Genomic DNA, 16962 nt, shown 5'->3' on the forward strand with positions numbered 1-16962 from the left:
TCCTCCCTGTTCACCTGCCATTCACTTGCGTCAACAGTACCCTTCCTGAAGAAAGACATTCCTGACCTGAATGACCTCAATAACTACCTGATACCCAAATCTCCATTGTTCGTCAAGGTGCCTGGGGGGGAAGTCATGTAGCTCTGCATGCCATCTTGTTTAGACCCATTTCGATCTAAATTCAGGCCTCAATAGGAGACCAAAATGGTCTTGATCACCTTCTGGAGAGACTGGCTGGGTTGGCAATAGGGGGGCATCATGCTTGGGTGGTTCTGCTGTTATCTGGGCAGCCAGTTCCAGAATGCAGTGCTGGGGGACTGCTGTTTGGCCTCTTGGCATTTATACTGTGGAATCCTGCAGGAGTCCATCTTGTCCCCCATACTATTTCAACCTCTATATGAAACCATTGGGAGAAATTGTCTGGGGTTTTAGAATAAGGAAGCACCAATATGCAGATGATACCCAGCTCTTTTTCTCCCTAGAGTTGAGAAACCCAAATATGATGGATGAGGGGAAATAAAGTGAAGATTAATCCAGACAAGACTGAGGTGCTGCTGGTCAATAACAAAGCTGCTTAAGGTCTGATGATACCATATGTCCTAGATGGCGCTGGACTCCCCCTGAAGGAGCAGGCTTGCACCTTGAGGCTGCTGCTGGATCCTGACCCATGCTGGGCAGCTCAGATTTCCTCCATGGCATGTAGTACCTTTTCTAAGCTTCAGTGGATATGCCAGTGATAGTCTTTCCTCAAAAACCATGAATTAGCTACAGCAATCCACATTCTGTTCACATGAAGGATAGATCTATGCAAGGCTGCCTTTTGAAAGCTGTCTGGAAACTTCAACTGCTCCAAAATGCAACAGCCAAGATACTGTTGGATACATATCACCCCTGTGCAGGAAGGATTGCAATGGCCGCCTGCCTCTTTCTGGGTACAATTCAAAGTGCTGGCTCTTACTTTTAAGGCCCTAAATGGCTTGGGGGGGTGCTATTTAAATGATTACCTCCTCCAATACTTTCCACCCTGCCAGTAAAGATTGGCCTCCCAAGCTCTGCCCCCTGTGCCCATCTTCAGAGGTGAGGCAGTGGCCACTAGAGACAGGGCATTTTCTATGGTAGCATCTTGTTTATGGAATCCCCCCCCCCTTTGAGGCTTGTTGGGTGCCTACTCTACTCTCTTTGGGCACCAGTTGGACTTAGTTTCCTAACCCTCCCCAGCCCTACAGAACACCCCAATGCCACTGCAAGTTCACACCACCAAAACCCCTACAATCTCTCCAAAATCCCACAGGGAAAAGGGGGGCCTGGGGATTGTGTGCTTTGCTCCATAAAGCTTTCCTTGTGGATTGTTTCAAAAGGCCCTGGGTTTTTTTTGCTTCCAATGCCAGCATTATATTACCTCCCTTATCCACTGATCAAAGCACATGACTCAACCGAAGAATCTCCTTTACAGTGTCCATCAATTTGACAGAAGCCAGGTGTGTTGGAGGTCACCGAATCACAGAGCTGGAAGGGGCCATACAGACCTTCTAGTCCAACCCCCTTCCCAATCCAGGATGAGCCTAAAGCATCCCTGACAAATATTCACCCAGCCTCTTCTTGAAAACTGCCAGTGGAGGGGAGCTCGCCACCTCCCTAGGCAGCTGATTCCATCTTTGAACTACTCTGACCATGAAAAAGTTTTTCCTAATATCCAGCCTTTCTGGATATTACCTTTCTGCATGTAATTTAAGCCCATTGCTTTGGATCCTATCCTCTGCTGCCAACTGGGACAGCTCTTTGCCCTCCTCCAAATGAGAGCCTTTCAAATATTTAAAGAGAGCAATCACGTCCCCCCTCAATCACTCTCATAGGAGAGTGTTTCTAAAAGCACCCTTCCCTCCATATCAATGAGCTTGAAACATGCTCAATAATTTGTTGTCGATGACAGCTTGCTCTATTTGTTAGCTCTCATGAATTTTCATTCTATGTTATCATTGTAACCAGTCTTAAGCCTGGTTCTGGAAAAAAGCAGGTCAAAATGCATTAAGGAAATATTAAACTGCTGTGACGGAACTGCCACTGACAGGCCTCAAAGCAGGAAGTAATAGATGAAATGTACAAAATTCTGTGCCAGGGAAACTGACCAGAGTGGCAGGAAAATTGTAGCATTTTCTGATTCACACTCCCTGCCCAGGTATGCAGATAACTGCATTTAGTCCTCAAGAATCAAAGGTTTTAATAAAGAGGCCGTGTAGGTGTAGGTTCAAGTGCTACATTGCTGTTCATCAAGAACAGATTGCTGCCAGAATAACAGTGTCATATTTGAATCTACCAGACAAACGGTTTCCAAACATCCTACCTCTTGGATATATTTTCTGCATTAACATATTGACTATGAAAATTATGTGCCCGACAGAGGACTTGGCAGCATATTCTATACAATGCATTACATAGTTAACTTGGACCTGTCTAGGGCACTTCAGCCTACTGTGCATGGAAATTGTGGAAAGCCACTCAAGCAAAGTTCAGGGTAGGGAGGTAAGGGAAATCCAAAATCTCCCAAAAGAACATTCTCCATCCACACTTAATGGTCTCCTTGTTGAGAAACATCTGCTTATCTCTCACCTAGCCCCAGGACCCCTTAAGCAGAGTGAAAAAAACTTCTGTATGAAGGGCCTGTAAGCTATATGCTATTAATCAGAGTGGGGTTTTGAGGTGGGATGGAATCATATAGTTTGACTATAAACCTTCCTATACTTTTAAATATACTCAGGTTATTCGAGTGAACAATACAAAGTTTCACAGTGCATCAAATGTAAGAGGTGAGAAGAATACATTCTTTGTATCCTGATAAATAAACTATTCATATGTCTATGAATGCAAGACTTCACTGTGTTACCCAAGACTGCAAAGAAATAAAGCTAAAAACCACAAATAAAAATATTAAAATTGTTTATAAAAATAGCCCTATTGACCTGTAAGTATATTCTGATCAGCATCATTTTGAAACTCCTTTGCATAGAACATAAATATTATTAATAAAATAAGTATTATTTAATATTAAATAAGAAGATTTCTAGAATCCTTCCATTCACACATGAAGCAGCTTTCCATCTTTTTCAGTCTCTCTTGCAACTTCTTCATACTGTTTGTTTGCAGAAAATCTCACATTTTTCTTCTGGTACCTGTGAAGATTAGAAAAGAAAAAAGGCGTCTTTAGATCAATATATCTAATTCTTAATGTGGCCAAATTTGTGTATGCTTAAATCCATAGACTGGAGCTAAGCTCAAACAAGACATCTTTCTACAAGTCTGAAAAACACCCAAGGATTATATAATATAAAATAATGTAATATAAAAATATAATATAAAAAAGGAAAGAAAATACACTGGGAAGGTTAAAAGCCACTAAAATAGTAGTTGCACTACTAAAATAATAGAAGCAAAACTTGTAATTTTAAAAAAATGAATGCCTTCCTTGCCCACTGATAGGCAACCACAACAACACTACCAGCCTTCAAGCCTTGGTTTGTGTCAGTAAAAAACAACAGAAGACCCTTTCCAGTATTGTTTTGGCCTTTGAGAGAGGACTCATTGGGGCTAGGCCTAGTAGGAACCACTGGACAACTTGATACCATGTGACTTCCACGATTCATCAAGGCCCAGTTGCTTACTATTGATCAACTATAGAACAAAAGCTCAGCTGTGATGAACTTACTAATGAAAAGGTAAAGAGGAAATTGAAATTAATAGTATATATATTTTTACACTGTAGCTAAGACAACATCAAGCACACAGGTACACAGAATTTAAAGGGGCACAGGAGGTCGAACTCAAATGGACAGGCTACCACGGAATGAAATATATCTGTCATACAAAGGCAATATCAATACCAAGTGTAATGTGCCTATGAGCAGTTATATCCACAGTGCTTCACATGATTGCGCCTCAACTGGACTACTTACGAAGCAATTCCATCAAATTATGACTTTCTGTAGTTGGAATATTGTATATTGGATTTGATGTTGTTTATTCCTTATTGCTGTTGTGTTGCAGTGTTTTAAAAAGAAAACTGCTAAGGCTAGGACCAATGCCAAATCCTCAGTCTCAGCAATAAAGCCCCCCCCCCCCAAGCAATCTTAGGAATAGAGATGGGGAGGTCCGGTGAGGAGGTCAAGGAAGGCGGACACTCAGCAAGTGATCTGAAAGACAGCACAGCTAATTTGCCATAGTGGGAGATTTTTCCTACGGCTATCTGCCTGGATCAAAGGACGGATCGTGAGTTTATCCCAAAAAGTATTTTGATAGGATTGTTTTAATCAAGATTCCTTTTTGTTGGTGACAGTATGAATACAGGTTCATACAAAACAGTAACTTGTAATAAACTAGAAAGACAGCAGTCGAAGATTGTAGCGAACTGCATGGGCCGTACTCTGCACCAAGTCCAACTACGGAAGAATGGCAGAATGCTAACGCACCAGGACCATGCTTCAAACAGGCAAAGCAAGAGGGCCAAATCAGATGAGGAATTAGGACAGCCATCTCTGGTTGACAGTCACTCCTGCAACACTTTGTACTAACTCCATGCAGGGTTGCCATCTTTTTCAGTGTGCTTGGTTCCTGCACTTTAACTGATGTGTGGAAGTTGAGCAGTGAAGCTTCTCCCATGATTTCAGCTTCATGCTAGGAAAGATTTCCCCTGCTGCCATGTCGCTGCTGAGGGCCCACAAACACAGGAGGGCTGGCAGAACAGTTTCAGCGTACAGCATGAACAAGAGCTGGCCATCTTTCCAGAGTTTCAGAGGATCTTGTGTTGTATGTCCCACTGAGGATTGTTTCACATGTGGCACCATAAAATGTCCACTCTCCTGGCAACTCCATAACACATCTGCTGCATTCACATTTAAGATTTTTTAAAAGCTGTTCTACTGAAAATGTCATTGAACTGGGAGGTAAAGCTGTTTACAGAGCCATACGTGGCCTCAGACCGTCCTATCTGCTGGACTGCCTCATAACAGCTTCTCTCATCTGAGCAAAGCTTTCTGAAAATGCAGCACTGCAAATGGGCTCATTTTGAGAGGAAACGCACAGGAACACAGTTCTGGTAGTTCCCCATAGAGGTCACATGTCAGGTGGCCTTGCCCACCTGACTCTTGGCCATTTGGGGCCTGTTTCGGCCTGGACTGGAGCCGAAATGGGCCGGATCGGGCCTCTGACGGGTGGTGGATCACTCTCCCACTCAGCAGTGGCCCGATCCTGACCATTTGGGCCCCTTTTTGGCCATTTTCAGCCCCTTTTGGGCCCAATTTCAACCCTGAATGGCCAGGATTGGGTCTAACAGCCAGGATAGGTGATGTCAGGGGGTGTGGCATATGCAAAGCAGTTATGCTAATGACACACTTCCGGTGATGTCAAGGGGCACGGCATATGCTAATGAGTTCCTCCAGCTCTTTTTCTACAAGATGACCCCTGTATCTACTGCATATATATGCATTATCTACTGTGGTTCTTTTTTGTGGAATGGCCTGCCTGAGATCAGGAAGGCCCCCTCATTTCTGTCATTTTACAAATGGCACAGAACAGAATAGTTCAAGGTATTGTTATAAAAGGAAGAGTGCTGTAGTACAATGGGAAGGCTTTTATAATGGGAGCAGGACTGTAGTCTTGGCCACTGTTTATGGTTATGTATGAGGCTGCTCTTTCGGCATTGTGTTCTGATCTGGCAATTTCATTTTCTGAATTGTTTGACGTACCACAATCTGATAATTTTTTTGCATTGTTTCTAATTTTTAAAATCCTTGTTCTATTGTACAGTTTTAGATATCTTATGCTATTAGATTGCATTATTTGATACCATGTAATCCACCTTGAGTCTCAGTAAGAAAGGCAGGCTGTAAATAAAGTAAACGAAATACCATTAAAGCGGAAGGAGGCTTACCATCTGTAAAAATAGTAGATTGCAACTGAAGATGCCATGAGAAAAAACAGACTCAAGAGGACAGCGAGTACAATGTATTCCTTGCTCTGGGGCCGTTGGAGAAGGTCGAAATTCGAGTGGACGCATCGGTGACCATAGTAGCCCACATCACACCTATAGGGAGAAGAGGAGGAAGGATGAGAACCACAATAGTTGCATTGACTGCCCTCTGGCATCAAGGGCTAGCAAGCTGCAAAAGCACCAGAAGATACAGACGCAAGCTGTCTTCTCCTGCAGACATCATGGGAGCATTCTTTCTTCCCAAAGTGCCTTGGAAAATGGCAGTTCTGTTAAAGGCTAGTTTCCAACACTGAATCCTCACCATCCCCAAATAAAGATTTCCAGGAATCTTTCAAGAAAGCCATGATACTTAAATAGGTACACAGGTGTGGCGCAGATGGTTTTAGTATTTCCTATTTCACAACACAGAGTTGGAATCTAGTGCCCTGGACTGGAATAACTCTGCATAAGATGCCCTGAGAGAGGTCAAGTTTGCTTCCAAAATTATACTACATAATGTAGTATAACAGACTATGTAATGTTGTTAAAAGACAAACCCCTGCATTAATTTGTAAGCCTCCTTAAGCTAGAAAGAAAGGTGGGGTATAAATATTTTAATAAATAAATAAATTAGAAGCAACAGCACTCCAGGCATCCTGTTGGTTGCTATGCAAGCCTGCCCCTTCAGCTGCAGGGCCCCACCTTCCTCTAAGGAATTCAGGGTAGCATACAAAGGCCTCCCATTTGTCTTTACAATAACCCTGCGAGGTGGGTTAGGCTGAAAGAAAGTAACTGGCCCAAAGTCACCAAGAAAGCTTTCATGGCATAATGCGGATTTAAACTCAAGCCTAGATTTGATCATAGTCTGTTGTGAACCACACCGCCACTCTGGCTCTGACTTTATGACTTTCTGTACCCAATGTGGAGTCCCAGTGATGTCAATAGAGAATTGAACTTGTAGTAGTTTAAAGCAAGTCGACTCAGAATTTCCCTGTTAAATTCAATGGGGCCCACCCAAAGTCCTAGGTGAGGCCCTGCCTTTAAAAGCAGAAGGGAAGCTGACGCTTGGCTTGGTGGCACAAGGGGGGTGGTCACTGGGGAGAAACACAGCAGGGTTTCTTTCCCTGAACAACCTGCTGTAAAAAGCCAAGGAGCCCACACACATCCGCATCAAATGAAAAGCCACACTACAGTGCAGATGATGGTATTTGCTAACAACAGTGACAGTTTTATTCCACAGCCTCTCTCTTACTTGCAGTGGTGCTCATCCAAGCCCACGATGTATATGCAGCGCCCATTGAAGCAGAAGTTTTGCATTTCGGATTGGCATCGTGTGATTCCAGCTTGAACTACACGGGGACTACTGTCGGTTTTCACTACAATACAAACATATATAATGTTAATATATTGTCTCATACTTCTTAATCATCAGCTTATTTTTAAAGACTGGATGAACCTGTATCCAAACCTGTATATGAACCGGAATGTAAAAATCAACTCTGTATGCTCAAGTTCAGAGACAGGATCATGAAAAAGTCTGGCTAATACATTTTTGATTGGGAATGCTGAAGAAAACATTGGATTAATTAACAAAGATTATTTGAACCATTTACTATTAATGTTTAGATAGTTAACAACAAATATGCTGGATCCTGCCAGGTGTGCCAAGCTTTACTACAGCCCTCCTAGGACTGTATTTAGGGCTTCCAAAACAATTTCCTGCCTAAAGGGAGGGAGCACATGGCTACACAGAACTCCTGGGGAGTGAACCCTCAGGTGGTTAAATTGTAGCTAAGGCATTGCTGATGATTTACCTGTACAGGTTTAGAACCATTCATGTACATGGTGCTTTGCAGAATAACATGGCAAGGGGAAAAAAGAACAGTCCCTGGCCCAAGAAGCTGATCTAAATCTTAGAAAAGGGGAAATATAGGCTAAATCCTCCTTTTTGTTTAATGGCAGAGACAGAATCCCTGGGGCATTCTGAAAAGATTATTCAGAAAGGATTATAGAATCACACTCACCCAGAGCGGTTGTACAGGTGTCTGTTTCGTTTGAGCCACACAATGGGATCACGGTTGTACTCAGAACAGCCTGAAACAGTTGCAAGCCTAAGGAAAAAGAAAGTACCAGAGTCAGAGACCATTTCCCCCTGAATTTTAAAGTTTAGACATTGGAAGGAGGAACTATCCTGGGAAAAGAATCTTGAGAATGCACCTAAGTTGAATGAATTCAATAATAAATAATAAAGATAGACCCATTCTGGATCTAGTCTAGGAACTGGAACCAGATGTTCCAAAGTGGGGAACTGAGAGCCAGTGTGGTATAGTGGTGATAAAATAGGATCTTGGAGACCCAGGTTCGAGTTCTTTCTCTGCCATGGAAGCTGGATGGGTGACTTGGGCCAGTCATACACACTCAGTCTAACCTACCTCACAGGGTAGGTTTTGAGATAAAATGGAGGAGAGGAGAATGATGTAAGCCACTTTGAGTACCTATTGTGGAGAGAGATGGGTTATAAATAAATAAAAATAAATAAATAAGCTTCCATATCAATCCAATGAAACACCACAGTGGAAAAAAATCTGTGTTCTTCCTGTGAGACTGTAGGTAGGTATGTTGATCCACTACAAAACCCATCTTTTATTAAGACTGACCCAAATAATAAGAACAGTGTGCAAGACTTTGAGTTCTTCAAAACAATTTACAGGCCAGATGTTTTTTTTAAAAAGGGTTGTGTGTGTGTTTCATGTTGTGAGCTGAATGCCTTTGTATGTATCCTGTCTAGAATGAAAAGCCGATTTACAAAGATAAAACGCTGCAGCAAGTGAAACTGGTGAAGAGTTCCATGCAGGGCCATTTTAATCTGAGTGGAAAAATTTATCTGGGTGGGGACCCAAAGTACAGTGATTAGCAATCTCTTCAGAGTATCATAAGAGTTACTACTGTAATGGTTTAGTTGAATAATAAAAAGATTGAATTTTGGTCCCTTTGCCTCCCAAACTAAACGAGATGCAATGGGAATAGAGACGTTTAAGTAGAATCATTTGAAAGGTTTGAATAAACTCATGAATTATGGGGTTTTAAAGGAAAGATTTCTGCTTTTTCTAGTATATGCTGAGCAACAACATGAAGGCTGCTAGAAAGCTACTTACATACTGAATAAGAATGAGTTGATCCATGTGCCCTGTGCAGACTACCAGCTTATTAAAGCTAAACTCTTTTCAGTTAAATACCGTGCAGTAAGCACATTTTAAGTAAGACAGTTTGCAACAAATCCCTGGATTAAAAAGCAAAATCTGACTGCATTAGATATAAACTGAATTTTCAGTTAGATTAGATCTCTTTTTAAGTAATGCTATTAAAAGTGGTTCTTTATATTGTTTAAGTAAACATTAACTTGATTTGAACTTTTCCCTCTGCATGTAAAATATTATTTATTTATTTATAGTCCGCCTTTTATTACAATCCATGTTAAATCTGACTATGAACAGAAGAAGGGTATTGAAGACTTCACCTGAAACCAAATAAGATACTTAGGTTTGTTTTTTTTAACCTTACGGGCATATACAAGTTTAAGAGCGGAGGTTTATATTCACTCTAAATAGGATGTTAATCTGCTGACTAGTATGTTAGCATTGCCGTTACTGAAGTACAAGAAGCTGGACTCGGTTTTTGCAAGTGCCTGAAATAATGAACATCACTTACATTTGTTTTAATCTTCGTTTGTACTTGATGAGCCTGTTACAAATCTAACCATAACTAGCATGCTGCACTAAGGACATGGTTATAACTGATATCTTTCGCCAGACTTAATGCAACATTACATCCATATTGGTTCACTCATCTGCCTAACTCATGTGTGAAACTGGGGTGATACATGAACAGCAAAGAGAAAGTGAGTGCCAAGTCCCCCCTCATACCAGGAGGGTAAGGGGAACTGGGAACCCCATTGCTGAGGCGCCTGCTGAGGATGAACCAGGCCACCCTGCTAGAACCTGCAAGGGAAACTGCGCCACCAGCCCATGAGATAACTACTAGGCCTCCAGGCAAGACTTGAACCCAGACCTTTATCCCCCCCCCCCCGGACCCTTTCCCACTCCACAGGAACAGTGGCTGTGGAAGGTCCAGGTGCCACAAAGGAGGCAAAGTCCCAGACTGGCTGCACGCAACCACCCTGTAGATCCAGAGCAGAGTGTGGAGAGTGGTACATCCTTGCAGGATTCTGGCTGGAACCCACCAGTGCCTCAGGAACTCTGGCATCTGCTAGCAGTGCAACTGGACTCAATTACCTCTCAGCACACTTGAGCAGCATCTTGGGAAGACTGCCTTGCTGGCTCAACTGATCCATTGGGCACAAGTCTTGCGTCACCAGGGCTATCACATCACTTCTCAATTCTTTCCTCTCCAAGGCTGTTTTCACACATCTCGGCATAGCGCTAAACTCACAGAATGAGGGCGTCTTCATGGCACAATTTCTGATGTCATTGCACCATGAAAACAGAATCATGTCCAACTTCTTCAATCTTTCCTCCTAGTACTTTGTCTCCAGACACCTCACCATCTTTGTAGCCCTCTTTTGGATATAATGTTATTAAAACTGCAGTGCCCAAAACTCTACTCCAAATGAGATCTAACCAGAGGATAGTACTGTAATACCATCACTTTGTGGGATCTGAGCACTATTCTTGTGTTGAATTCTTGTGTTGATGCAACCTAACATCGCATTAGCCTTTTTAGCTACTGCATCACACTGCTGACTCATGTTCAGTGTATGGTTTACTAAGACCCCTAGATCCTTTTCATATGTACTACTGCCATTCCAGAAGCTAAGTGGGGTTGGCCTTGGTTAGTAATTAGATGGGAGACGTGCAAAGAAGACGAGGGTCTCTGCATAGAGGCAAGCAATGGCAAACCACCAGTTAGTCTCTTGCCTTGAAAACCCCAGCAGGGCTCACACCATAAGTCAGCTATGACCAGACAGCAATTTCTACCACCACTGCCATGACAGCCTTATCCTATAATTATATACTTGACCTTTTTCTACCTAAATGCAGAACTCTGTTGAAATTCATTTGTCTATTGTATCAGCTACCCTTCCTAATTTAGTATCATTAACTTATTTAATGAGCACCCCCTCTATCCAAGTCATTTATAAAGATGTTGGACAACACAGAACTCAGGACAAATTCCCGCTGGTACATGTCTTGGCTCCAACAGAACACCGTCCCCCTAATCCACCCAGGGGGTCTTCATGCTTTTGACTTACGTTCCAGTGACGTCAATGGAGGGGCAAGAGAGATCCAGTGGCTAGATAAACTCTCTGTGTGGTAGAGCAGAAGGGACAGTCATTCCTTTAATCATTACCAGACTAGGAACTGCTGAGTGAGGGCATCAAGTAGACTTACCAAAGTCTGAGGAAGGTGTGGTGATGTTTGCATTAATTCTGCTACTCGGATCATTACACAAACACTGTTATCTGAATAGAAGTGTAATGAGATGGTGGCTTATTACTTAGGGCCTTACCGGAACGTTATGCTTATTGTTGCTGCTGCACCCATGGAATGTGAGTGCAATACATATTCCTGCTTTACAGGAAAGTTAGCATTGCTCCGCAAGCAGGCTGCCTGTAGTGGAATGCATAGGCTGGTGCATATTTGGAACTTTGCTCATGAAAAATACTCTGCTGAAAAAGGACAGCATGGCAGGATTTAGAGTTACTGCTCAGTACAGATTCTGTGGTTCAAATCATTGGGCCAAAGGTACATTCAGAAAATTATAAACACTTGTAGCTAAAGGACTGACTTCTTGGTTTGGTTGGCTGATTACTCTGTTCCTTTACTGTTCTGCTTTTTGGACTATCTTTCAGATACTTCTCTTTTCTCATTTGGCTTTCTCCTGCAGGCTTCTGTCAACTCTGCCCTCCCCTCAAAGAAGCTGCACCCTGGATTTTTTGTTCTCTGAGCAATTGAAATTTTATGGACTTTCCATAACATCTCCCATGTTGGAGGATTTAATGTCACAAGAACAATACAATCCAGATTTTTATGTTTATCGCTTTACATTCACAATTTTCCCTTAGAGCCGTATTACCACTGTTATAGATTCCCACCAAGAGTATTCACATTCTAAGCACCACCACAATTTTAATTCAGTGATTATAATTTCAAAGGTATATGATGGAATACATCCAAGACCAAGCCTAGAGATAATTGCACAGCATATACAACTATTAAAGGGCTAGCAACTCAGAATGGGTTTCCTCTGCTGAAGTGCACAGAAGGACCTGTTCAGTGGAGCGCAAGTGAATGGCAAGTGAACAGGGAGGAATACACGTGAGTCCGTTCACTTGCCAGGCAAGTGTCATTCATTGGCTCTCAGACTACTGCAAAGCACTTCGTGTGGGATTGCCCGTGAAGACTACCCAGAAGTTAACTCCAAATTATTTATTTATTTTTATTTATGTAATTTATAGTCTGCCTTTCTCACTGAGACTCAAGGCGGATTACACAGTATGTAATGCACAGAAGGCTGCTCCCCTTGGGACACATTACTCTCACTTTATCATATGCTCAGCCCAATCCAGACTGCCAGGCTTGACCTGGAAAGCATGACACAATCTCAGGCCATCCTGCCTGGAGGCTTACCTTGCCTGTTTGCCAGTTTAGATCCAGTTTCCATAGCCTCTGCCTAATTGAACCCTCCCTTAGAGCTGTCTGTTCATCCACTGTACAGGCCTGATCTTTTTCAGTGGTGGCTCTGGCATTACGGAATACTTTCCCGACAGCCCCACCATTACAAGTAGTCTGCAGGAACCACCAGCCTATTCTTCTCAAGCAAACATCTGGAAGATCAATTATCAAATTGGTATGGTCAGGTTGAAGGTGTCTGCTACATGGGTTTTTCTTTTTTTAAGCTATCTTAAGCCAATGCGAATGGCAAGAAAGGTGGTGTAGAGGTATCTAATAAATGTGCCCCTAACATGTGGTCCCATAAATGGGCTTTAATATTGTAATGAAAATTTTATTTGTGAATATTTTCTGTCCATGGGACTACTCTGATGTAAGAGCCGGGTTGCAGCCAGATCGCTTGCATCAAATAACCAACAAACCACTTGGGAAGACTGGTTTGCCATCCAGGATGCAATGCCATTAAAGACAGGGCCAAGCGACACATTACAGTGTCCCCAGTCTGTGGACTTGGCTGCCATTTCAGAAAAGAATTTAGCCATTCAAAAATGCTGCTAAAAACAGCTGTTTTGGCACTTGAAAAGATTGTGTGTGTGTGTGGGGGGGGGGAAACACAATATCATCTGGTCCCACATTGGTGTGGGCCTTGCAGCATTTTTAAATAGTCAGATCCTTCTTTAAAATGGCGTCAGTATCCACGAGTTGGACCCGTAGATGCAATACAATCCCTTGTCTAGTTTGGCCCACAGACATGGCAATTAATTAAGTCAATCAACTCCACGCAGTCAACTCTAGCCAAACTTGTTGGAGAGACTGAAGGTGTGAGACAGCACTAGGGAGTGGTAGGATTTTTCTATACATATTACATACATACAGTGCCAATACCATAGGACCTGAATATGTTGTGACTGAAAGCCAGAAGGACAAAATGACTGCCAGAAAATATTCAGGAGGCACCTACAATCCCTTGTTTTTTTGTTGGGACCCAAAGAACTGCTTGATTTGCAGAAGAAGCTTTGACCAGTTGACCTTCAACCTGCTGCTGAAACTCCTTTAGGGTTTAAAAGTCATATGGGGAGATTGCTCTTCTGAGAAAAATATGTTGGGGGAAATCCCAAAGGCGTTCCACAGAGCTTATTTTGAGTGTAGTCTTTACATTTAAAAAAAAAACACAACCCTCCAATTTCATTTTGCTGTGGCTTGCACAGGGCAGTCAGCAAAATGCCATGTTCCTTGCAAAGCTTGTTCCAGTGAAATGCATTAGAGGATTCCATAGATCTCCGCTGCTTTTAGAACAAGTATGACTTGGCAACCCATGCTGCTTGAGAACTGCAGCTGTAAGCATGATTCCAGAGACCTGAAACACCTCTTGCCCCAGAGTGCCTTGCTCCGTGGACAGGTGATGCCAACTTGCACCAAGCGCAGCCCAAATTCCTTTACATCATGTACAGATACCACATGTTCAGTCGCATCAAGAGTCCTTTACCCACCGCCTGCATTTTATGAAGTTAGAAAGACTGTTGTATAATGGCTGGAATGTCAGGTGGTGGAGGAATTACCCTGCCTGACGTAAAAAAACAGAAACTGAGCAACTCCTGTGGAAATGGGCTTGGCCGAACACCTGCCCTGTAATTACAATGTGCAATCAAGTGCCTGAATTTCCTTAAGAAAAGCAGCAGTAGGCAAAAGGTGATTGACAAGGCAATTCTCCTACAGCCATTTAACAGCTGTGTTAACAAATCGTTTGCAAAAGGGGGGCAGGTCAGTGTCACTTTCAATCAGACCACATCTGCCTTCCTCCATACTAAACTGAATTACTTTCAGTTTATTTTTTTTTATTTGAAACATTTATATACTGCCATTCCACCCCAAATAGGGTCTACAAGGCAGTGAACATGACAGAGAAGGCCCTTTCCTGGGTTGCCGCCAGTCTATCCTCAGATGGCAGGGGCAACCGAAGCAAGACCTATAAAGATGACTAGATTCACATGGAAGAAGGCAGACCTCAAGCTTACCCCATTGGTCTTCACGTCCCTAAAAAACTTCATGTTCCTAAAAATCTGTTAGCTTCTGAGTGGCTGCTGCAGGCAAACATGGGAAATGCTTCAATACAAAGGGCCATTCTGGACATTCTAACACGATCAAGAAACATGATTGATTCTCGATGGACGGCCTCAAGAATCACAGGAAACTGGTTCAGAGCCCAACTGAGCAGCAAGTCCAGCCACACCCCTTTACTTTCTCTCCTAAGTGAATCACAGTTTGGGTGGCTGGAATCGTAATGGCCTTTTGCTACTTTGAAGCAAGAGCAATCTAGCACATGGCAATTTCATGCAAGTCCCCGAGCTGACTGAGAGCACAACCTGGGTGCATTATCCCCAGACATGCAGGCCACAACCACTGCACTGGCAAGCATGTGCAGACATATGAATGGGATGCCTGAACACTCATCGGGAAGAAACTGTTCTTCTGTGAACTCTCAAACAAAAGGTTAATTTGCTTGCAAGATATCAGAGGGAGAAGCAAACATTGGAGGCAAAACTGTTAATCAGTTTATTGCTACGAAGCAGATATTATTCTGTCTTACATAAGCCTCATTTTTTGACCCCAAAGATCAATGCAACGAACCACACAAAGGGCCTGAACCTTTGGACTGAAGAACTCCAATGGAAGCAAATGTGCGGATCTGCATTTTCACTGCAAAGGAGTACATGTAAAGGAATATTATACCTGGGTTTGATAATTGTCTCCCCTCAAAAACGGGGAGGGAGGTGATAGTAATTGCTGAACCTGCAAGTTCTGGCTGTTCTCTTCGTCAAAGTGCTAACCTGCATGTGAGCCCTGGAATACTGATTCTGCCTCCAAATGTGTCATTTGGCCTTAAAAAGAATACATGCATGGAAGGTATAAACAGGTATTTTTATTTATTTATTTTATGACATTTATAGTCTACCTTTCTCACTGAGGGCCAAGCTACAAGTGACGCCTGACACAGGTTGGACACTTGTCAGCTTCCCTCAAGTTTTGATGGGAAATGTAGGCATCCTAGTCTTGCATCTTGGCTCTCCAACTGCTGTCCGATAGACTTTTCAACTGTCACTTGTCCAACATTCCGCCAAGCCGCCTACATTTCCCATCAAAACTTGAGGGAAGCTGACAAGTGTCCAACATGTGTCATTCATCACTTGTAGCTTGGCCCTCAGACTCAAGGTGGACTACACTGGAGAAGGGGGCATGTCTCCCCGCCCCATAAATGCCTCCATACTGCTGGGGTCGCTTTAAATTATGGCAGGAAAACCAGCAGTATCAACATGGCGGCCAGCTTCTTTGCCCACTGGCTCTTCCATCAGCCCAGCGGGCATTTCTGACCAGGGCAATGTTGCATACAGCGACCCCTCGGTCCTTCCACCCGCAACTCCAATCCGCCATGGCTACTTTTAAGGGGCCAACTGCGCATGGCGAGCCCCATCAGTCCACACACCCCTTTACCTGCCCTGGACCCGGCAGGAAGGGCCTGTCCCCCAACCTACAAAGAGCTGCCCCCGCCGTCCAACAGCCAACCTCGCCGGTACCTCCATTCAGGAGCCAAGACTCAGCGCGGCTGGAGCCCTGCGAGAAGCGGCCTGTTAGCCAACCCGGGCAGAGCCCAAAGGTGCGCTGAGCTCTGCCGGGGCTCGCCCCCTTTCCTGAGGCTCCGCTCGGGCGACCGGCTTAAACGGCTCTCCTGCGTGGCGCAGCACAGCGAAGCCGCCGAGGGGGGTGTGCGGTGGCCCGGGGCCGGTAGCGAGCGACCCTCCGCGTCCAAAGGAAGCCCGCCCAGGCAGCCCCCACCCGCCGCACGGCACATGTGCGTCGCCTGGGCCAGCAACCCGAGGCGGAGGAGAGACGCCAGCCAGCCAGCCAGCTAGCAAGCGGGGACTTGCGCCGCCCCGGCTGCGAAGAAGAGAGGAGCAAGCGAAGGGACGGACGCGCTTACCCATGGCCAGAAGGGCACCCGACCAGCGGGCAAAACCCCAAACCGTCATCCCGGCTGCCGACGACACTTGCCGCTCCGGAGGGCAGGGACCGCTGGCTGGCCGGAATCCTCAGCAGCCGCCTTCTTGCTGTCCGCCGGCCGCTCCCTCGGGCTTTATGCCTTTCCCAGGGGAGGCGGAGGCCGTCTTGGAGGAGCGGCGGCGGAAGCTGCTGGGAGCGCTTGTCATGCACAGGCCGTCGAATTTCCCCGCTGATGAAATCGGCGGGGCGGCAACGCCTCCGCAAACAGGTGCGTCGGGCTCCCTGCCTCGCCGCGCGCCGGACCCTTCCCGGCTGGCG

At 44.3% G+C, this 16962-nt stretch overlaps 1 protein-coding gene across 1 annotated transcript; it reads right to left on the reverse strand.

Annotated features, from left to right (window-relative positions):
- Window positions 1-2952: 2952 nt before the first annotated feature.
- EREG (epiregulin) lies at window positions 2953-16791 on the reverse strand. The gene is made up of 5 exons (XM_054995277.1): window positions 16625-16791; window positions 7984-8070; window positions 7212-7335; window positions 5921-6073; window positions 2953-3167 (listed from the first exon to the last, which is right to left on the reverse strand). Exons 1-5 carry the CDS (start codon window positions 16671-16673, stop codon window positions 3074-3076), a joined length of 507 nt encoding a protein of 168 aa, XP_054851252.1. The 5' UTR covers window positions 16674-16791; the 3' UTR covers window positions 2953-3073.
- Between the last annotated feature and the right edge of the window lie 171 nt (window positions 16792-16962).

This window comes from Eublepharis macularius, chromosome 12 (assembly GCF_028583425.1).
Source record: "Eublepharis macularius isolate TG4126 chromosome 12, MPM_Emac_v1.0, whole genome shotgun sequence".
Taxonomy (NCBI): Eukaryota; Metazoa; Chordata; class Lepidosauria; order Squamata; family Eublepharidae; genus Eublepharis; species Eublepharis macularius.

Bases quoted from the DNA above. Each gene is read 5' to 3' on its own strand.
- EREG (XM_054995277.1), bottom strand. From the start codon at position 16,673: ATGACGGTTTGGGGTTTTGCCCGCTGGTCGGGTGCCCTTCTGGCCATG. The intron at 6,074-7,211 runs GTAAGAGAGAGG...TTCTCCCTATAG, and splicing joins TTGGATGAGCACCACTGCAA to GTGTGATGTGGGCTACTATG. The intron at 3,168-5,920 runs GTAAGCCTCCTT...TAATCTTCACAG, and splicing joins ATCTACTATTTTTACAGATG to GTACCAGAAGAAAAATGTGA.